Source organism: Danio rerio, chromosome 23, assembly GCF_052040795.2.
Source record: "Danio rerio strain M-AB ecotype USA chromosome 23, GRCz13ab, whole genome shotgun sequence".
In the NCBI taxonomy this organism is placed as follows: Eukaryota; Metazoa; Chordata; class Actinopteri; order Cypriniformes; family Danionidae; genus Danio; species Danio rerio.
The window spans coordinates 45037501-45059250 of record NC_141043.1 but is presented as its reverse complement, the minus strand read 5'-3'; the positions used below and the strand labels follow the sequence as shown (position 1 = coordinate 45059250).

At 41.0% G+C, this 21750-nt stretch overlaps 1 protein-coding gene and 1 long non-coding RNA gene across 2 annotated transcripts in view; one reads left to right on the top strand and one right to left on the bottom strand.

Annotated features, from left to right (window-relative positions):
• The first annotated feature begins 340 nt into the window (after positions 1-340).
• Positions 341-21750, top strand: part of LOC147831375 (uncharacterized) — a 41240-nt gene continuing 19830 nt past the window's right edge. Inside the window, exon 1 of the long non-coding RNA XR_015524110.1 lies at positions 341-531. This is a non-coding gene — a long non-coding RNA (uncharacterized LOC147831375). The remainder of the gene's footprint in view (positions 532-21750) is intronic.
• LOC101883528 (peptidase inhibitor 16) overlaps positions 1905-21750 on the bottom strand; it is a 22172-nt gene continuing 2326 nt past the window's right edge. The window contains exons 2-6 of the mRNA XM_087307798.1: positions 18890-19038; positions 16491-16566; positions 10255-10364; positions 6207-6289; positions 1905-6100 (exon numbers count right to left, since the gene is read on the bottom strand). Coding sequence (XP_087163924.1) covers positions 5889-6100; positions 6207-6289; positions 10255-10364; positions 16491-16566; positions 18890-19038 — 630 coding nt within the window. The 3' untranslated portion in view covers positions 1905-5888. The remainder of the gene's footprint in view (positions 6101-6206; positions 6290-10254; positions 10365-16490; positions 16567-18889; positions 19039-21750) is intronic.

The following is a 21750-nucleotide window of genomic DNA, read 5'->3' as shown; positions in this document are numbered from 1 at the left end:
ATGGGTGTGAATGGATGTTTCCCAGTTCTGGGAAGAGCAATCTATTGTGTAAAACATGCTGGATAAGTTGGTGGTTCATTCCACTGTGGCGACCCCTGATGAATAAGGGACCAAGCTAAAGGAAAATGAATGCATGAATGTTGCAATTCTCAATTAACGACCTAAATACCAGCCAAATACCAAACAAACACTAGTTTAAAATAACGATAAACCACCTAAGTTTAAAATATTAATAACCAAACAACCAAATAAGTTACCTTTGGTAAAATAGTTGAGCTAATAATAATAATAATCCTATAAATCCCGATACTGTTTAAAAAAAAGACTAAATATGTTCTACTTCCTGTTAAACTGTTGAAACAGGAAGTTGTTTTTAAATCGCCAAATGTCATTAACTAACTTCAGTCCAGCAAAATACCTTTAACAACTTATCGTGATTTGGACCGAAGTATTTCCAACAGCTTCATCATACAGCTGCAGACCTGACAGAAAGGATAAAGTGATGAAGAAGTGACATGTCTGTTTTTCTGGGTACGTCATTTACAGTTTATTTAGTTCAATATGGCGGCAGTAACGAGGACCCCGTTTATTTGTTTTATCTATTCGTCAGAGGAAAACAATACACAAATGGGTCAAATGCTGGTTTGTTTTCCAGCAGCTGGACGACATTTAAATGTGTTTATCTACTAAAAGTGAATTTTGAGATTGATTACATTATCATTGAATGACATCAATAACTGTAGACATCGCAAATGTTTAGCTACATTTAATTGATTTATTTCGTTATTAACATACTAAACAACAGCCTCTTTAAAATTCTAAAAGCACACTGAGATGTTGACACTTATTGAGTTATACCGCCATCTAGTGTTGTTTTTTTTGAGTCAACATCTGAGTTATTATTTGTAAAGATGATCAATATTGTACTGTATAGCGATCAGTAAAAAATAAATAAATAAATAAATAATTTTTTATATATATATATATATATATATATATATATATATATATATATATATATATATATATATATATATAAAGATTTAATTTGTTACATAAATTTTGATTAGCAATGCACAATAATGAAATTTAATAAACGATGGGTCATGAAAGTTTGCATAGAGATAAAGTTGGTTTTATATTCGGATATTCAGGCATTCTCCTTAATAATATAATTTCTGAAGTGTTCTTTGAAAATTGTAAATAGGAAAAATCATATTAGCAGCAAATGACTATCAAAGGACAACATTGTTCAAAGTGAATTAGATAGTGTCAGTATTGTTTAGAAGTCATACCTGCATGCTAATTTCGATCGAATATTAACATGGTAAACAGTATAGAGACTACTAAATGAACGAATGTGTGAATATAAAACCAAAGTTTCCTCTATGAAGTTTGGTACTACACCCAAACAAAATCTGACAATTTTTTTGAGACATCAACTTTATGTAGGAGACCAAACTTTAAAAGATACTTCATCCAATAACTGAACTTTTTTTTATTATTTCTTTATTATTATCATATATATATAGGCCTATATATTTTTTACCATTTTTGGGTGAACTATCCCAATAAATTTATGCTCCAAAGTATTTAACAATTTCAGTCGAAATGTCATATTGTGTTTTTCAAAATAGCACAGTGGATTTAAATGTGACAAATTACAGCCCATATAAACGTATGTTTATCGGGATTGTTAGGTGCTGGAAAAGCTTAAAAATGCACCTTGAAAGTGCTTGAAAAGTGCTGGAATTTGAAGTTGGAAAAGGTGTAAGAACCCTGAAAGTGTTGACATGACTACACAGTATTTATTACAGATAAAATAAGAACAATGTTGAACCGTACATTTAATAAATTGACCATATAGCTTATTTTAAATTCATAAAACAACAAACTAAACAGTATAAAAGGGCAATATTGTTTAATTCCAGTTTTTACCATCACATTTGTTTACCAAAATATAAATGACATTCAGCATACATATGAATACCTGTACTTAAAATACATTTTGAATTCGCTATAACATGTTTTACATAGAGTTGAAGTCAGAATTATTAGCCCCTTTATTTATTTTCCCCATTTCCCCGGAGAGAAGATTTTTTTCAACACATTTCTAATCATAATAGTTTTAATGGCTCATTTCTAATAACTGGTTACTTTTATCTTTGTCATGATGACAGTAAACAATATTTGACTAGATATTTTTCAAGACACTTCTATACAGCTTAAAGTGACATTTAAAGGCTTAACTAGGTTATTCAGGTTAACTAGGTGGCTTAGGGTAATTTGGCAAGTTATTGTATAACGATGGTTTGTTCTGTAGACTATCTGTAAAATACAGTTTAAAGGGCTAATAATTTTTACCTTAAAATGGTGTTTAAAATATTAAAATCTGCTTTTATTCTTGCCGAAATAAAACAAATAAGACTTTCTCCAGAAGAAAAAATATTATCAGACATACTGTGAAAATTTCCTTGCTCTGTTAAACATCATTTGGGAAATATTTTAAAAAGAAAAAAAAATTCAAAGGGGGGCTAATAATTTTGACTTCAGCTGTACATAAATGTAACATTATGTTTTTATAGGTTCTGATTGTGCGCTATTTAAATATATGCTGTACTGAAAATGTATAAAAAGCATGATTGTCATGCAAACACATTACACCTGCTGCATCAAAAACAGAAATCATGCAGCAAAATAATCATATTTACAGTAAACACGAGAAGACATTGAGATGAATAAGTGATATAAAACTGAACACATGCATGATTTTTTTTTTACATTTAAAAAAGCTATATACACTGCCTGACAAATATCTTGTCGCCTATCCAAGTTTTAAGAACAACAAATAATAACTGCACTTCTAGTTTATCATTTGGTATAAGAAGTGGCTTATATGAAAGGCAAAGGCCTCTAGATTACACTTATTTTACCAAAATAAAATATGATCATGCCTTGATTTTTAATTATTTCAATAGGACAGTAAAGTCTGACTTTGCTTAGACAAAAGTCTTGTCACTTAACAGAAATAATGTCCAGTACAGAATATAAAGTCATGCTGCAGTGAAGAAAGAGTTAACATTGTGTATGACTCCATCATGAGCTTGGAGGACTGCATCCATACATCTCTGCAACGACTCTAATAACTTATTAATAAAGTCATCTGGAATGACAAAGAAAGCATTTACAGGACTCCCAGAGTTCATTAAGAGTCTTTGGATTCATCTTTAATGCCTCCTCCTTCATCTTACCCCAGACATGCTCAATAATGTTCATGTCTGGTAACTGGGCTGGCCAATCCTGGAGCTCCCTGACCTTCTTTGCTTTTAGGAGCTTTGATGTGGAGGCTGAAGTATGAGAAGGAGCGCTATCCTGCTGGAGAATTTGCCCTCTCATGTGGTTTGTAATGTAATGGGCAGCACAAATGTCTTGATACCTCAGGCTGTTGATGTTGCCATCCACTCTGCAGATCTCTCGCACGCCCCCATACTGATAGTTACCCCAAACCATGATTCTTATCTTCACCAAACTTTACTGATTTCTGTGGGAATCTTGGGTCCATGCTGGTTCCAGTAGGTCTTCTGCTGTATTTGTGAGGATTGGGATGCAGTTGAACAGATGATTCATCAGAAAAATCTGTCACTTTTCCAAATGATCTACTAGAAGTCAAGCTATTATTTGTTGCTCTTACAACTGAGATCGAAGACAAGACTTTTGTCAGGTCGTGTAAATGCTGCAATAGAACAATATTTCAGCTTCATTTTCTGTTTTTCCCTCTCTGTCTTGTTTACAGTGGATAATAATGCCACTGCAGTCCTAATTCAAGTCTGTTTATAATGAGTCAAGAATTTCATTACATTTACACATTGAAAAGTCTATCGTACATCACTAGGAGACAAACAAATCTCACTTATGTCAACCAAGAGGATTATTGCTTGATATTTAACCTTGTCAAAGAGTATTTACATTTATTAGTCCTAATACTGAACAATTCTTCATTAAGACTCTTAAAATGCCAACTAGAGTTTTAGAGCTTAATGCAGAATCACTTTTTAAAGCTTTAGAAATGCTCCAGACAGGAAAAATGTGAACTGTTTTTTATCTTAATTGTGTGTTTCTTGATTGATGTAGTAATGATCAGACTCTTTATCTTTTTGTTTCAGTAAATTATGTAGAATGCCTATAAACTATAATGAAACTGTAATCAAGTTACATAAATCCAAAATCAAACAAAAAATGCTTCAAGGGTAAATATGATAAGTGATATAGATAATGAAATCATAAGTCCAAGGCACTCGAAAAGTAAGTGTAAAAAATCATTGTTATTATTTTTTTCACTTTTTGGATGCCGTGGGATTATGATTTTGTTCTATGAAGTTACTTTTTCTCATATTTGTGCATAAAGTATATAGTAAGGGCAGTTATATTAAACTGAGGAGACATTGCCAAACATATTTTTATCTTCTGCATTTATGTCTTTTGTCCAGTATAAATATGCAAACATTATAAAATCAAGATATATTTGAGAAGCAAAGTTGCTTTCGACATGTTTAATAATTTTGTCCCAAAATTTCCCAAATTATCATCTTTATTACAATTAAAACGATATAATAGAATAAGTTCTAAAACAAAATCATCCATCCATCCATCCATCCATCCATCCATCCATCTATCTATCTTTCTATCTGTCTGTCTGTCTGTCTGTCTGTCTGTCTGTCTGTCTGTCTGTCTGTCTATCTATCTATCTATCTATCTATCTATCTATCTATCTATCTACCTGTCTGTCTGTCTGTCTGTCTATCTATCTATCTATCTATCCATCTATCCATCCATCCATCCATCCATCCATCTATCTATCTATCTATCTATCTATCTATCTATCTATCTATCTATCTATCTATCTATCTATCTATCTATCTATCTTTCTATCTATCTATCTATCTATCTATCTATCTATCTATCTATCTATCTATCTATCTATCTATCTATCTATCTGTCTGTCTGTCTGTCTGTCTGTCTGTCTGTCTGTCTGTCTGTCTGTCTGTCTGTCTGTCTGTCTGTCTGTCTGTCTGTCTGTCTGTCTGTCTGTCTGTCTGTCTGTCTGTCTGTCTATCTATCTATCTACCTGTCTGTCTGTCTGTCTGTCTATCTATCTATCTATCCATCTATCCATCCATCCATCCATCCATCCATCCATCCATCCATCTATCAAATAATTTTCCTTCAGCTTAGTCCCTTTATTCATCAGTCACCACAGCAGAATGAACCACCAATTTATCCAGCAGATGTTTTACACAGCGGATGCCCTTCCAGCTGCAAGCCAGTACTGGGAAACATCCATACACACTCATTCACACACTCCCCTACACTACGGCCAATTTAGTTTATTCAATTAGCCTATAGCGCATGTGTTTGAACTGTTGGGGAAACCGGAGTACCCAGGAAAAAGCCACACCACACAGGGAGAACATGCAAACTCCACACAAAAATGTTAACTGGCCCAGCCAGGACTCGAACCAGCAACCTTCTTGCTGTGAGGTGACAGTGCTGGCTGCCTCCATCCATCCATCTACAGTGTAACCATCTATCCATCCATCCATTTTAATAAATTTTACCACGCTATAGTTTTCTGAAGAAAAGGTCAAAATTAAATGAGTTTGTGCTCTGCAATTGTAGTAAAAAAAATAAAAATAAATCAAGACAAAAACAAATCAATTTTTCTGAGCCGACATTTTGGGATAATATGGGTCAGTTTGCTTCTCAGATTTTTCTGATTTTTGCATATATGTTTAGATATTTACACAGGAGAACAAGACAAAAATAATAAGATCTTTTTCTGTGTTTTCTGTGATTTTCATCAGGAAATTATAGTTCTTCTATGCAAACCCTCACAAAACTAAGGCCGCCAGCAGCCAGAAGAGCATCAGTAGCGAAGCTGAAACACTTTGCACTGTAGATCCTTGACTGATTATTTTTGTTAGCATGTCTCTCTCCTTAGTTTCAACATACACTACTGTGGGCTCTTGAACCTTCGGTTCCGTCGACATTTGAGTAGACTTAGGATCTGTATCTTCAAAAGGAGGAAATAGATTCTCCATCACTGCGAGAAAGACAGAGTTTAAGAGAAAATTTAATCAGAAAGTAAAAAAAAAAAAATGATTATGTGTATTTTCATTTTCATTTCATGTTTAGCTTTAAGTTTTTACCACAGATGTTGTTTTCACATTCTTCAGGGCATTTAGAGCATGACTCTCCAGACTCATATGGCTTTTGGCCCTCAATATTTCCTCTATGAATAATGAAGAAACAAGGTTGGTTTGATGGATGATGCAGAATTTTAATTACAGATGAAAGAAAGAAGCTTAAAAATCTGTTTATAACAGCTGTAAAAAAATTGAAATGATATTGTTTGATACGCTACACTTTTTTTTAATATATGAACCCGGCTTCTCTTGGTCTTGGAAAAACTGGGATTTAATAAATAATATTTTTGGATTTGAATATAATTATGGACAACACAATCTTTATAAAACAAACAAACTTGCAAATATAATGAATGTACTTTTATGCATTTATGTCAAGCGTTGAGTTTATTTACAGAAAAGTTGTTGTTTGTTAGTTAAATATACATATATAAATTTATGTTTTATTTTTTATAGCAGTATATTAATTAAATATTAATTTATTGTTTATATATATATATATATATATATATATATATATATATATATATATATATATATATATAAATTTTAATCTCACTGTAATCTTAGGATTAAAATGGCTCATTTGAATTCTGCCAAAGGCATTCAGAATATGTGTGCTACCCAAATAATGACTAAAAGTAAGTCTTTGAGAACAGGTTTCTTAAGCCAGGTGGTGCACTAGACCAGGGGCTCATCTCCGGTTTTCAAAATGCATCAGAAACTGCTTGGGAAACTGTTCTACTCTGATAATTGGTGTTGAAAATAAATGATGTTTAACAAGATGTACTTGGGCCCTATCATACACCTGGCGCAGTGTTGCGCAAGGCGTGACACAGTAGTCTTTTGGTAGTTTCAGCTTGGCGCAAGAGTCGTTTTGAGGCGTTGCGCTAAGCTCTTTAAATAGCAAATGCATTAGCGCTCATTTGTGCGCCCATAGGCGTTCTGGTCTAAAAAGGAAGGCGTTCTGAGGCGGACCGCTGGCGCGTTGCTATTTTGAGAATCTATAATAGAGTTTTCATTAGACCAAAACTAACCCGGTCTAAACTCCAGCGCAAAGTTGAGCCTCGCTTACACACTGCTTAATACACACAAGAGAGCAACAGGCAATATCTTTACATATGAAAAAATTTAAATATTAAGGATATATATTGTATATAATAAGAATAGATATAGAATATAAATATAAAGGATTAAAATATTACAAAACATATTATTTTCTAGCCTACATAAATATGAAAAACCACTGCTTTTATGTCTTCTTCATCTCGGGAGGCTTTTTCAGTTCATTCATAACAATCTGCTTTTGTATAATGTTATTATTATTAGCAGTATTATTTATTATATCCGTATTTATATTTGTTTTATTAAAAACAAGCTTAGATTTGCCCACCTGTCAGGTTTTAGACCATATGGGGCACAGCATGTGTTTTAGGATATAACTCAGGTTTTTGAATACACTTCGTTATTGTTGTTCATTTATTCGTTTGCTGGAAATTAGAACTGAATTTAGAAATAGTTTTGAAACGAATATCTGACGTAACAAACAAAAGTATTTATTTATAGACTAATTGATGTCTGTGCGTAAAGGTTTCCCTATCCAAAAGTGAAAGTGATCCATTATCTCTCATTCTCACGCAGTAGATGCTCTGTTTAACTGTTTCCTGTTAAAAAACTGTTAACTGTGAACTGTTTGCTTGTGAAATGCTCATTTTTTCAACTTAGACTTACTTTGCGTTCTCTAAATGGCGAATGCGCTCTTGGCGCGACGCAGCTGGGTCTTAAAGGTAATGGGAGATGAGATTCTAATTGGTTTATTCTCAAAACACACCTATAACTCATTTAGAAAATAAACTCAACCCTTTTAGACCATGCGCCGTGGCGCAAGGCAGATTTCCCGTCCTTAAATTAGCAAAAACGCGTCCTGACACGCCCTGAAAGCGTTTGCGCCCTGCGTTTTGCGCTCTGCGCATGGACCGTCAAAATAGAGCCCCTTGTGTTTACTAACTGTTCAGGTAAACATGAATTTGAACTCTAGGCGTACATAAGCCATTTTTGGTCACCTTAATCCAAATAAAGTCATAACTGAACTAAACAGAAATGGAATTAAGACATGTGGAGTATGCAGATATTAGTGGCATTATTGAAGTAAACACCACGATTACACTATTACTGTCACGTGGGACTTTTCGCCATATTTTCCGACAAGATCCACACAAGCGGCTGTCAGTATAGGACTGCACACACACATCGCGAAATGCAGAAGTTTTTTTTACTTCCATTTAGCGTGCATTATTAAATTCTATAACACTCTTACCAGTCCTCACTCCTTATTTGCGTCTATTACCCCAGTTTGTCATGGGGGCATGAATAAAATGTTCATGAGTGAAAGTAAAACTGCTGAACTGCAGTTTAAGTCATCCAAAATTACAGGAAACTCTTACATGAAAGCACTTCACGTAAACACCTTAATTATATTATTGTCTATTAGTTTACAGATGTCCATGTAAATGTAGTCAGTAGTGTCTTCGAAGTAAGTGAAAGATCCAGAAGGGCATCCTGCTGATTTGATTCAGAAGGGCACTTTTTTGTCACCGGTTTGACTTTCATTCATTTTAAAAAGCACCCGCTCCATTTTATTTGTATATGTTTCACTCGAACGCATAAACTCTACAGGTGCCTAATAGTTAGATGTGGAGCTAAAATAAATCCGATTTACTCTAGTAAACTGCATCCATGTTAGCACGTCACGTTTGATGTGGTGATTTCACAGTAGGAATACACACAGGCTTGAAGACTCGTTCTCACTCCCTACAGTGCAATTCGGCCAGGTATACATCCGCGCTAAAATATCAAGGTGAAAGTCATCATAGCTTGCGAAGAATAGACACAGCTCCTAACGCAACTTTGAGAATAGATTAACGGCGATAATTTTTTTAACAAAAAGAGACTCGCGTTATATATATTTATATTCATATATATATATTTATATATTTATACAACAGTTCTGTCTGGTTCTCAAATCTGATTGGCTGATAGCCGTGCGATATTCTGCAATATCAGAACTCCTACAGCCTCTTTACCCTTTGTGTATTACTCCGCCCACATACAGCCAGCAAAAAGCAGACACTACAGATCTAAAGTTTAAAAGATGCACACTCAACTGTTTAACTGTCAGCTTATGATTTGAATGGGGATAGAGTAGTTCCTCATACAAAAGGGTTTTTGACACTCTCCATGTTTGATTTTGTTTTTATAGACACAATTATGCGGCCTCGTGCCAACGCACGCCTCCCACCAGTGCAGATATACAGCCATATCGCACTGCTATGAGTATGATATTGCTCATATATATAAATACACGTATGAGTATATATATTTGTGTGTACAGTGTTACACTGAAAAAAGTGTTGCATGCAGAACTGTTGCAAACAATTTATTTGTGTTGAATTTAAACAAACAAATTAAATTGAATAATGTTCAACTTAATTTGTTTGTTTAAATTCAACTCAATTAAATTGTTTACAACCACTTAACATAAAAAAATTGAGTAAATCTAAGGAATCATCTTTGAGTAATTTTTTTCAGTGTACTTACGTTAATATGTTTATATACATATCTAGTATATGTGTGTATTGTGCTAATAAGTTTAATTCTTTCTTGTGAAAATCCTTAAGCATTTTAATCATCTCAAAATATTGAGTTTGATTTTACTATAATAATAATTTAACAAGCATGATTATTTAGTATTTATTTAATTCTGCATCAGCAAATAAATGTGTATTTTTTGTTAATTTTATTTAATATTTTATAAAAAGATGAATTTATTACCTATATTTTATAAACTATTTAGGCCACTAGGATTTCTTTTAGTTTGAAAGAAAAATCGCAAGAAGAAATATCAGATAAATATAAGTTCTGGCCTTAGCTGAATTTGAGACTTCAATGGACATGTTCTAGTGGAACACATTCCAGAACACATTCTAGAACACTGATGTCATTTTAGTCTGGATTATTGCCTTTTTAATTATATTTTATATTATTGACTCACTGAGGGTAGTAATCGCAGATAAGAAGCGTGGCTTTCTCAAAATGCAGTTTCTCCAGAGTGTCACAAAAATAAGAAGCACAGCCGATTTTTGTAGTGTTTGCCCAAACCAGCTGTAACAACAACAGAAGATCACATCATTAGACCACATAAACATACTGTAAAAAAAACGTTCGAGGTTACTAAAGTAACCCTTCGTTCCCCGAGGAGGGGAACGGAAGCACTATAAGTGGATTTGATTGTAAAATCCACGCATTGGGAGGTTCGGTTCAGAAGCTACTCGTCTGAAAGAGTATTGAACGGGCCAATTAAGAATGAATTGGCAGCGCAAGCCTGCGCAGGTGAGCGGCATAAGCAATCAACTGAGTATATAAGCTCACCTGGCGCCAGCAGACGCTATCCTTTTTAAGCTGAAGAGACTTTCAACAGCTAAGGGACAGTCATTATGGCGACGGAGTATAGTGCTTCCGTTCCCCTCCTCGGGGAACGAAGGGTTACTTTAGTAACCTCGAACGTTCCCCTTCGGGGGGAACTTCAGCACTATAAGTGGATTTGATTGTAAAATCCACGCATTGGGAGCCCATTGAAAGCGCCATAATGACTGCACCTTACCAACACCCCCGATGAGGAGATAGTCAAGCAAGCGTGACGCACCCACATCATGGGGGGCGCGGTCCTCCAACGTGTCCCTGGCCCTAATTTATCCTACTTCAACAGAAGTTTTACGGATTTATATATATTTTTTGGGAAGTCGTGAGCATCTAGATAATTCTAGGAAAATACGACAGTACGTTGGGAAGCGTGCAATCCCGATAGGGAGGACGCTGCGGAGGCCATCCGTTACCCAAGGGGGGATAGATGGCAGAATTTACATATGGACTAGCCCTAAAAAGGGGGAGTACGCATAGCAAAAGAGTGGTTAGCGGGGAGGGAAGACACGGGTCCGCCCAGGGGGGGGGGACTTAACCGTGGCTGAATAAGCATATGGGATCGCCTAGTGGGGACCACACATAGCAGGCACCTTTACCCAAAACGCGGGCTGACCAGCGGGCAGACCTACAACGTAGTGGGCCAGCAAGTGACTCCTCCGCTGAGTCAGTGCTGGGGGCCACGGAGGAATCTGCAGGGCTCACCTGACGGGGAACTTTACTGACAGATAAAAAGGCGCACGTATCTCCGTGTTAGGGAAAATGGCGCAGCAAGCGTGTTTCAACACCCTACCGAATTGTTCCCTCAATCACCAAGGGTTACCTAATACCCTTGAGGAAACCGGCTCCACTCGCAGATTGTAAAAACCTTGCAAATGTGTTGGGTGTCACCCAGCCCGCAGCTCTACAGATGTCTGTTAGAGGGGCGCCGCGTGCGCGCGCTCGAGAGGATGCGAAGCTCCGAGTGGAGTGCGCACGCGCTCTCGGGGGACGCGGCTCATCTCGGCTCTGATAGTGAAAGAAAGGCATCCACAATCTAGTGGGAACTTATTTCGGTACGGCACTTCCCTGCTGCCGACCGCTATAACAGACGAAGAGCTGCTCAGATGATCTAAACTCTGAGTGCGGTCCGGATAATACGCAAAACGCGAACTGGACAATAAATAAGGGCTGGGTCTGCCTCCTCCGAGGGCAGCGCTTGCAGGCTCACTACCTCGTATTAAAACGGAGTGGTAGGAACCTTGGGCACATATCGCGGGCGGGGTCTCAGGACGTGAGAGAAGCCAGCCCAATTACAGGCACGAGTCACTGACCGAAAAATGCCTCCGGGTCCCTGACCCTCTAATCGATATCAACGCGACCAGCAGAGCTGTCTTCAGGGACAGAAATATACTGAGTCGAGGATCGAAGGGATCTGACGCGGCTTGTGTAGCGAGGGCGAGATCCTAAGAGGGCATGAGAGGGGGCGGGGTGGATTAATTCGCTTAACGCCCCTGAGGAACCGGATGATGAGGTTATGCGTTCCCACGGTGCTGCCAGCCACCGCGTTATGAGAGCGGAGATGGCAGCCACGTAACCTTGAGTGTGGAGGGCGACAGCCTGCTCTCCAACTTCTCTCGGCGTAAAGAAAGCACAACGCTGATCTGGCAAATTACGGGGGTCTTCTCAGCGAGAGACACACCATTCAGTGAATAGACTCCACGTCAGGGCATAGGCGCGCTCGGGGAGGGGGCTCTAGCCCGAGTGACGGTATTAGCCACCGCAATCGGAGGTTACCTAAGTCTTCCTCGCGTCTAAAAATCTCCAAAGATCGGCGAGGGTGCCAGGTGGTGCCCTGTCCCTGAGAGAGTAGGTGCTCTCTCGAAGGGACTGCCAGGGGAGGGCTATCGCGAGGGAGAGCTCTGACATCCAGGTCCGGTTGAGCCAGAGGGGCGCAACCAGCAACCTGTTCCTCGTCCTCCCTGACCATGCACAGTAACTGCGCGAGCAGGCTCACTGGGGGAAACGCGTATTGCGCGTGCCCCGAGGCCAGCTGTAAGCCAGTGCATCCGTGCCGAGAGCACTCGGTCAGGGAAAGAACAACTGGCAATGAGCGATCTCGGGGGAAGCAACAGATCGATCTGGGCTTCCCCGAATCGCGCCCATATCAGCTGAACAGACTCGGGGTGGAGTCTCCATTCTCCAGGACGCAAGGCTGCCGTGTGAGCGCATCGGCTGCACGGTTGAGCTTGCCTGAATATGAATGGCGTGCAGCGATTTCAGCCGCGGATGACTCCAGAGGAGCAGACGGCGGGCGAGCTGAGACATGCGGCGAGAGCGCATACCCCCTATACGGCTGATATACGCCACCGCCGCCGTACTGTCCGTCCTGACCAGCACGTGTTGCCGCTCCAACACCGGAAAAAAACGGTGGAGAGCGAGGAACACTGCCAACAGCTCCAGGCGATATGCCAATGCAACTGGTTACCTTTCCACAGGTCCGCAGCCGCATGCCCGCAACGCACAGCCCCCCAGCCCGTGTTGGAAGCGTCTGCTGAAACGACAACAAGACTGGACGCCTGTTCTAGAGACACCCAGGCCTGTAGGAACGAGGGGTCGCTCCAAGGGCTGAGGGCGCGGCGACACAGCGCAGTAACAGAGACTCGGTGTGCGCGCGCGTGCCATGCGCGTCTGGGGACTCGATCGTGAAGCCAGTGCTGAAGTGGTCTCATATAGAATAATCCGAGCGGCATAAAGCGGCTGCGGATGCCATATGCCCCAGGAGCCTCTGAAATAGTTTCAGTGGGACCACTATTTTACTGTCGAGCTCTCTCAGACAGTACAGCATCAGCTGAGCGCGCTCTCCGGAGAGGCGCGCTGCCATGGTGACAGAGTCCAGCTCCAGCCCGAGAGAAGAGATCCTCTGCACGGGGGCGAGTTTGCTCTTTTCTCGGTTGACCTGAAACCCCCACAGGAGGAAGTGCCAGAGCACTTTGTCTCTGTGCATAATCAACTCTGTGCATAATCAAAAGAGAGGGCAAATTCAGCCAGTCGTAAAGAAATTGAGTATGCAGATGCCCGCGAGCCGAAGGGGCGCTGAGGCACCCTCCGCGGGCTTGGTGAGGACCCGCGGAGACAGAGAGAGCCCGAAGGGGAGGGCTTTGTATTGCCAAGCTCGACCTTCAAACGCAAACCGCAGAACTGTCGGTGGCGAGGAAGAGTGGAGACATGGAAATACGCGTCCATCAGGTCTAATGCTGCAGACCAACCCAGAGGACGAACGCACCGGAGGATGCGCTTCTGCGTGAGCATTCTGAACGGCAGCTTGTGCAGGCAGCGGTTCAAAACGCGCAGATCTAGGATTGGCCGTGACCCACCGCTCTTTTTGGGCACGATGAAGCGTGGGCTGTAAAACCCGCTCTCCATCTCGGCTAGAGGGAGCGGCTCGATTGCATCCTTCGCCAGGAGGACAGCAATCTCCTCTCGCAAGACAGGGGCGGACAGGGGGCTGACCCTGGTGAATACACACCCGTGACTTGGGGGGCCGTTTCGCGAACTGAATCGCATAGCCGAGTCTGATTGTGCGTATGAGCCACCGCGAAGAGCTGGCCCGCGCTAACCAGGCAGGCAGAGCTCTCGCTAATGGACTCATCGCTACAATCGCTGACGTACCAGCAGTGGGGCAGCGCGGAGTGGGTGTGCTGATCCGGGAAGCTCGCGGGTCCCACGGAAAAGCTGGAGGTGAGATATTTGCTCTCACTCCAAACCCGAGCTCCGGAGGGGAGGCTCGAGGGGTGGGAGAAAGGAGACCGTCCTCCCAGCGCTCGTGAGCCACTGGCGAAACGCACCGAATCTGCAAGCTAGAAAGCATAGCGTCCCAGACTGGCAGATTTCGGGCTGTCACATCTGGGGAAGTGAAAAGTGCCCTTTCATAATGTTTTCATGGCAGTAAAAAGTGCCGTAGGAAATGGGGCCCCGCCCTCCAGCGGGGAAAGAGCAAGTTCCCTCTTCTCCAGATGGCCTGTCCCAGGGGCGCTTCGCGGTCCGTTGCCGGACTTAGCGGCGTTCTGGGCAGGGGGGCTGCCTGCTTCCGAGGTGCCCGATGCGCTCGCTTCGCCTGAGGCGTGTGCGGGGGCGGAGCAGCTCTCGTAGGCGGGCGCCTTCGGCGAGGAGCAGGTATGAATGGCACGGCGGGCGGAGCGGGCTACGGACCGCCGATAAGACATCACCCACCAACTGCTCTCTCACCGCCTTGAATTCCTGGGTGAATTCACAGACAGTGTCGCCGAACCTGGCTGGGGATATGGGGAAGTCAAGAAAGCGGACTTTGTCGACTTTGCGCATATCAGCCAGGGGTGGCGCTCCTGGACCACTAATGTGGACATCGTCCTCCCCAACGCACACGCAGCGGACTCAGTAGTCCGAAGAGCTAAGTCGGTGGCGGTGCGAAGCTCGTAAGCCTGGGTTGGACCCACCCTCGTGCAGCTCGGCCAGCGCCTGCGCTTGGTAGCGCTGGTAGGTGGCTATCGCATGCAAGGCGGAAGCAGCCTGGCCCGCAGCTATGTAAGCTCTAGCTCCGAGGGAGGTAGATAACTTACAGGCTTTGGATGGGAGACGAGGCGAACCCGCCAAGAAGAGGCGCCGCGCGGATTTACCGCCATCGCGCACTCAACCTGAGGAAACGCCACATACCCCCTGGCTGTTTCACCGTCAAGAGTGGTTAGGGTGGAGGAACACGCAGCACGAGCAGAAAAAAGTGCTTTACAAGACCGCGTGAGCCTACTGTGCACCTCCGGGAAGAAGGGAACGCCCCTCTAGTCGGTCCGGCCGCGGAGCTGGGGGATAAACCATCTCCAACCCACGGCCGAAGCAGCCCGGGAAAGCACGGCTAACATGTCCGTTTCAGGATCCGTAGTGACAGCGCTCACCAGCCCGAAGGGGGCGAGCGGGTCTGGATCATCGGACAATGAAAGCCCACCCTCCGATGCCGCGGTGGACATCTGGTCTCCGGTGTCATCGGGCGTAAGGGCTACCATCTGTTAGACGGATCGCTTCCCCCGCCCGAAGCTTGGATGGAGCGCTTAGAGGAGCGGGAGGTCCGCGGGCCCGTGGGCGACGGATTATCTCTCGCTGAAACCCTCAGATCTGCCCGAGTGCCCGCTGCAGAGCAGGGGACAACTGGGGTGGTTCGCCCTTTTGCAAAGGCTAACCGCGATCTTGCGCAACAGTCATGGCATCGCAATGACGACATGAACTGCCCGCGAGCAGCGCATTAACATGCTGGACCCCCAGACATGTAACACAGTGCCCGCGCCCATCATCCGAGGACAGGAAACCACCGCATCCAGAAACGCACAGTCGGAGCGCCGTCCTGATAAGGACGTGCTGCACGACTGTGTTGCTCTTTCTGTGAAGTTTGCAACTTTATACGCACCGCTCTGGAGGACCGGACCCAAAGAACGCCAGGCAAGGGAGAAACCCAGCTCGACCGTCTGCCACTGCGTGTACACACTCTGGACCGGGAGAATGCTCTCGTTCGCTCAGAATCGCTGGTCACAGCAGGAGGAACCCTCATCGACTCGATCAGAAAGTCTCTGAAGCGAAAAGGATAGCGTCTGCTGGCGCCAGGTGAGCTTATATACTCAGTTGATTGCTTATGCCGCTCACCTGCGCAGGCTTGCGCTGCCAATTCATTCTTAATTGGCCCGTTCAATACTCTTTCAGACGAGTAGCTTCTGAACCGAACCTCCCAATGCGTGGATTTTACAATCAAATCCACTTATAGTGCTGAAGTTCCCCCCGAAGGGGAACTAAGAAAATGAGTTTGTTCACCTGAGTATAATGGCCACACATTTTGTCTTCAGCACAGTCATTAGTGTTATAATTGTAATCCAAATTTTCATTAAACCTGTGGTGCAAAGAAATGAGTTATAGCACTGGTTATACACTGTAAAAAGCCTTGACTTTACTTTAAAACGTGAGTAAATCCATTGTTTTTAAAGTGATTAGTTGACTTTACTTTACAAAGCAAGCAAACCCATTGCTTTTAGTGGTTTGTTGACTTTACTAATTTACTTTACATAGTGAGTATACCTGTTATTATTTAACTTTACTTTAAAAAGTGAGTAGACTCATTGCTTTTAAAGAGATTAGTTGGCTTCACTTAAAATAGTGAGTAAACCTGATTCTTTTAAAGTGATTCGTTGACTTTACTTAAAATAGTGAGTAAACCTGATGCTTTAAAAGCACTTCATTAGCCCCTTTCACACATACAGACCTTTCCGGAAAATTACCGGCAATATTCCGGAAAGGTTGTATGTGTGAACAGGTCCTTTTTGAAAATACCGGTAAATTCGTTCAGGCTATTTTCCGGAAAGAGAAGTTGTAACATTACTGGCAATTTGCCGGAATGCTGCGCTGTGTGAATGCAGAAGGAAGAATGCCGGAAAGAGCATTATACTGTATAATGCCGGAAATCCACGTCTAGAACGTGCTGACGTGAGACGTCTGCTTTAGCCAATCAGAACAGTCAGACGCATTCACTTGCGCGCGGTTTATGAGAATAAAAGCCTTTGAATATTTTTCCAGACACCTTTAGCTGCTAGATGTTAGCCAGATAACGTTTCTATGTTCCTTCTTAATGCTAACTGTGTAAATAGTTATCGATAAAATGTTTATGATAATCCGTTGTTTGTTTACTGTCAAGCTTTGCGTGTGCCCGTGAGCACCCATAGCGCCAGCACACACACATATCATGAACATCTCGACATGCGATAGTGTTCCTCTATATGTTTTCATTGGAGTTGTACTCAATACTGATCCATCCGAAGAGTTTGTAATGTAGTCAAATGTTTACCAACACAAGCGCAGCCATTTAGAGATCATTTCTGGTTAATGATGTCAGAATTTACCGGCATTTTGCGATGGATGTGTGAATGCTCTTTTCCGGAAAAATTCCGTAACGTCCTCGCCTGTGTGAACAGCGCTTTTTTGAATATACCGGTAAAGTCGTTCCGGAAATTTTCCAGATATTTACCGGTATCACTGTGTGAAAGGGGCTAATGACTCTCATTTAAACAGTGAGTAAACATTTTTGCTTTTAAAGAGATTAGTCGACTTTAAATAAGTTAGTAAGCCCATTCTTTTTAAAGTGGTTGACTTTACTTGCTTTTGAAGGGCACCTATATTTTACCCCTTTTGTCTCTGAAATGTGTCTGTAAAGTTTCAGCTCAAATGTGACAGGATATACTGTACATTGTAGATATGCTGCTATATGGATATCCGTTGTGTTAATGTACAATAAAATCTTGGTCACACTTTGTTTTGATGGTCCGTTTGTTGAATTAAGTTACATTGCATCTACATGCCAACTCATTCGCATTAGATTATAAGTAGACTGTAAGGTTAGGGTTAGTTTAAGTTGACATGTACTTGTAAAGTTTCTTATAGTCAATTACATGTCTGCTGAAAGAGCAGTATCAGCAGATATTAAGCAGACAGTCTACTAATTCTCAAACAGACCATCAAAAGTGTGTTTCTTTTATAATTATACTGATATGTGACTATGGTGATGAATTATGTAGTGTACTGTACTTTATTAACTGTAATTATTACAAACATGCACTGTTTTAAAAAAGTTTTAAACTTATAAAACTCGTTCTTGAGGTGCTGCTGATCACAGAGAGCTGAACAGATCTTTTAGTCCTAGTTGCTTTGTGCACATCCTGTCTTGTGGATATGATTATATGTGTTACAATGGAGACATCTCTCTGTCAGTCAATTCGGTTGGCGAGGAAAAGCGCACTCCTACATCACTTTGTGGTTGGTCTTAGAGTTGCAGGGATTTGGAACCTATTTTAACGTCAAGAAATAAAAAAAGAGACCTATTGTCTTTATATCACTCCAATCCTGTCCAAACAGCTTACAAAAGTTGGTTTTCATCATAGGTGCCCTTTAAAAGTGAGCAAACGATGGTTTAGCAATTAACTGATTTTACTTTTTTTTAAAAGTGAGATAACCCATTGCTTTTAAAGCAATTAGTTGACTTTTAATTAAAATAGCAAGTAAACCTGTTGCCTTAAATGATTGAATAAATGAACTATGTGCATAATCATAAAATTAAGTCAACCTAATAATTCACTAAGTTCACTCACTTTTTTATTTGAGAAAATAATCACTTTAATATTATATTTTCTATCGTATATGTTTTAGCTGATGAGTTTTGTTCATACCAGTCCATGACAGCTTTGGTTGCATTAAATGGTCCTGTGCCTACAAAGAGGTTTTCCCCCATTGTGAGATGCTCAAGGTCAGGATTATGATCCCAGATGCATTTTGCTGCATATCCTTCAGCAACCAGACGAATAGTCTCGTCCCACACCTTAAAGCACAAAATCACCATTAATGTTCAGTGAAAAAAAGGATTCAGGATTGATATTTGACCTTTAGGTTTGGTACTTTTGTGACAGCAGAATAATTTAACTAATCCTTCTTTAAAAGTAACTAAATTGACATTTGCTATTGACATTATTTGCTGCTGTTGATGAAGATCAATTCAGTAAAGTTGATATATATATATATATATATATATATATATATATATATATATATATATATATATATATATATATAAAGAACAAAATACGGTCATTATTTTTATTTTAAAGTACAATTCTTGATATTGATAAACCGTTAACTATGACTTCTGCTTCAATAAACACTTGATTTCTTGCTAATTAATAGTTATTAATGTAATAGTTGGTTTTATGTATTACATAGGATAAGGGAGAATAAGATAATGCTGAATATGTACTTTATAATTATTAATAAACTGTTAATAACTTAAGTTAATTATTTAATTAAATTAATTTTAAATTTTAATTTTAAATTATTTAATTAAATTAAATTAATCTTAATTATTGGTACTTAAGCTAAAGTGTTACCTTTTAACAAAATGTTTTTCAGATGTAATTTACAATTATTTTTATGGTTAATCAACCAGCTTTGTTTATTTACACGAAATAAAATGTATTATTTATCAATTAATTTGGTAATGAAATATGACCCAGGCATGTTGTTTGTACACCCACCCTGTTCTTGTGTAAATGCAAGAGAGCAAAACATGTTTCACAAGAGGGCCCGATGCCTGAGGCTTTTCCACTTAGAATCTTGCCATAGTTGCACTCTGAATTTCAGCCACGACACAAACAAAAGAAAGTAAGCCAGGATGACCACATGGGGCTTTATTAAAACACTCACACTCAGCACACTGTTTCTCTAGTTTCATATAACATCCACATTCCTCAGCGTGACACACACACTCATTACGCAACAGTATTTAGTGCATCCACACACCCACACACACTCCTTTCAGTTAGCATCAACCCTCATCGTGGTTTCTGTGAGAAAAGCCTGTATATGAGATAAAAAATATTATCTCATGATTTATAATGCCAGCTTTGTGCTGCTCACATTCTTGCATTGACATGATGAAGTTAAAGTGTGTTTCTCACATTCTTGTAAAAGTGATTTTTACACACTAACATCGATAGAGCTCATATTGTGCTCTTTTTAAAGTGTCTTCGTTTTGTTTTGGAATCTCTTGCAACCAGTTTACCTCCATCTAAAGTCAAAATATTCTTTAAATTTCTCATAACATCTATTTGAAGAATCGGCTCTTCCCACAGAGTGTCAGTTAACTGGTCAGATGACCCTCCTCCTTTATGATTGGTTAGATGCTCCAGTGTGATGTGATTGGTCAGATGACCCAATCTGTTATGATGGGTCAGATGATTCTACTCTACTCTGATTGGTCAGATGACAGAGTCTGATGTGATTAGTCAGATGGACCAGTCTGTTTTGATTCGTCTGATGACCCAGTCTTCTGGTTGGTTAGATGACCCAGTCCAATGTGATTGGTCAGATTACCTAGTCGGATGAGATTGGTCAGACGACCCAGTCCTTTTGATTAGTCAGATGGGCCAGTCCTTTTGATTGGTTAGATGACCCATTCTTCTGAAGGTCAGATGCCCCTATTATGCTCTGAGTGGTCAGATGAACCAGTCTGATGTGATTGGTCAGATGACCCAGTCTTTTGGTTGGTCATATGGAGCAGTCTGTTTTGATTGGTCAGATGACCCAATCTTCTGGTTGGTCAGATGACTTTGCTCTCTTTGGTCAGATGACCCAGTCTTCTGGTTGGTCAGATGACCCAGTCCAAAGAGATCGGTAAGCTGACCCTACTCTGCTCTGTGTGTTTGATGAACCAGTCTGATTCGCTTGGTCAGATGTCCCAGGAATCTGGTTGGTCAAATGACCCTTTTCTGCTCTGGTTGGTCAGATGACCTAGTTTGATGTAAATGGTCAGATGACCCAGTCTTTTGATTGCTCAGATGGACCAGTCCTTTTGATTAGTCAGATGGGCCAGTTCTTTTGATTGGTTAGATGACCCAGTCTTCTGATTGGTTAGACGCCTCTACTATGCTCTGAGTGGTCAGATGGACCAGTCTGATGTGATTGTCAGATGACCCAGACTTCTGGTTGATCGTATGGACCAGTCTGTTTGATTGGTCAGATGGACAGTCTTCTGGTTGGTCAGATGGCTTTGCTCTCTTTGGTCAGATGACCCAGTCTTCTGGTTGGTCAGATAACCCAGTCCAAGGCGATTGGTAAGCTGATCCTACTCTGCTCTGAGTGCTCAGATGAACCAGTCTGATTTGATTGGTCGGATGACCCAGTAATCTGGTTGGTCAAATGACCCTTCTCATCTCTGATTGGTCAGATGACCCAGTCTTCTAGTTGGTCAGATGACCCTACTTTGCTCTGAGTGATCAGATGACTTAGTCTGATGCAATTAGTCAGCTGACCCAGTCTTTTGATCGCTAAGATGGGCCAGTACTTTTGATTGGTCAGATGCCCCGACTCTGCTCTGAGTGGTCAGATGGACTAGCCTGTTTTGATTGGTCAGATGACCCAGTCCTCTGGTTAGTCAGATGGACCAGTCTGTTTTGATTGGTCAGATGATTCTGCTCTACTCTGATTGGTCAGATGACAGTCTGATGTGATTAGTCAATTGGGCCAGTCTGTTTTGATT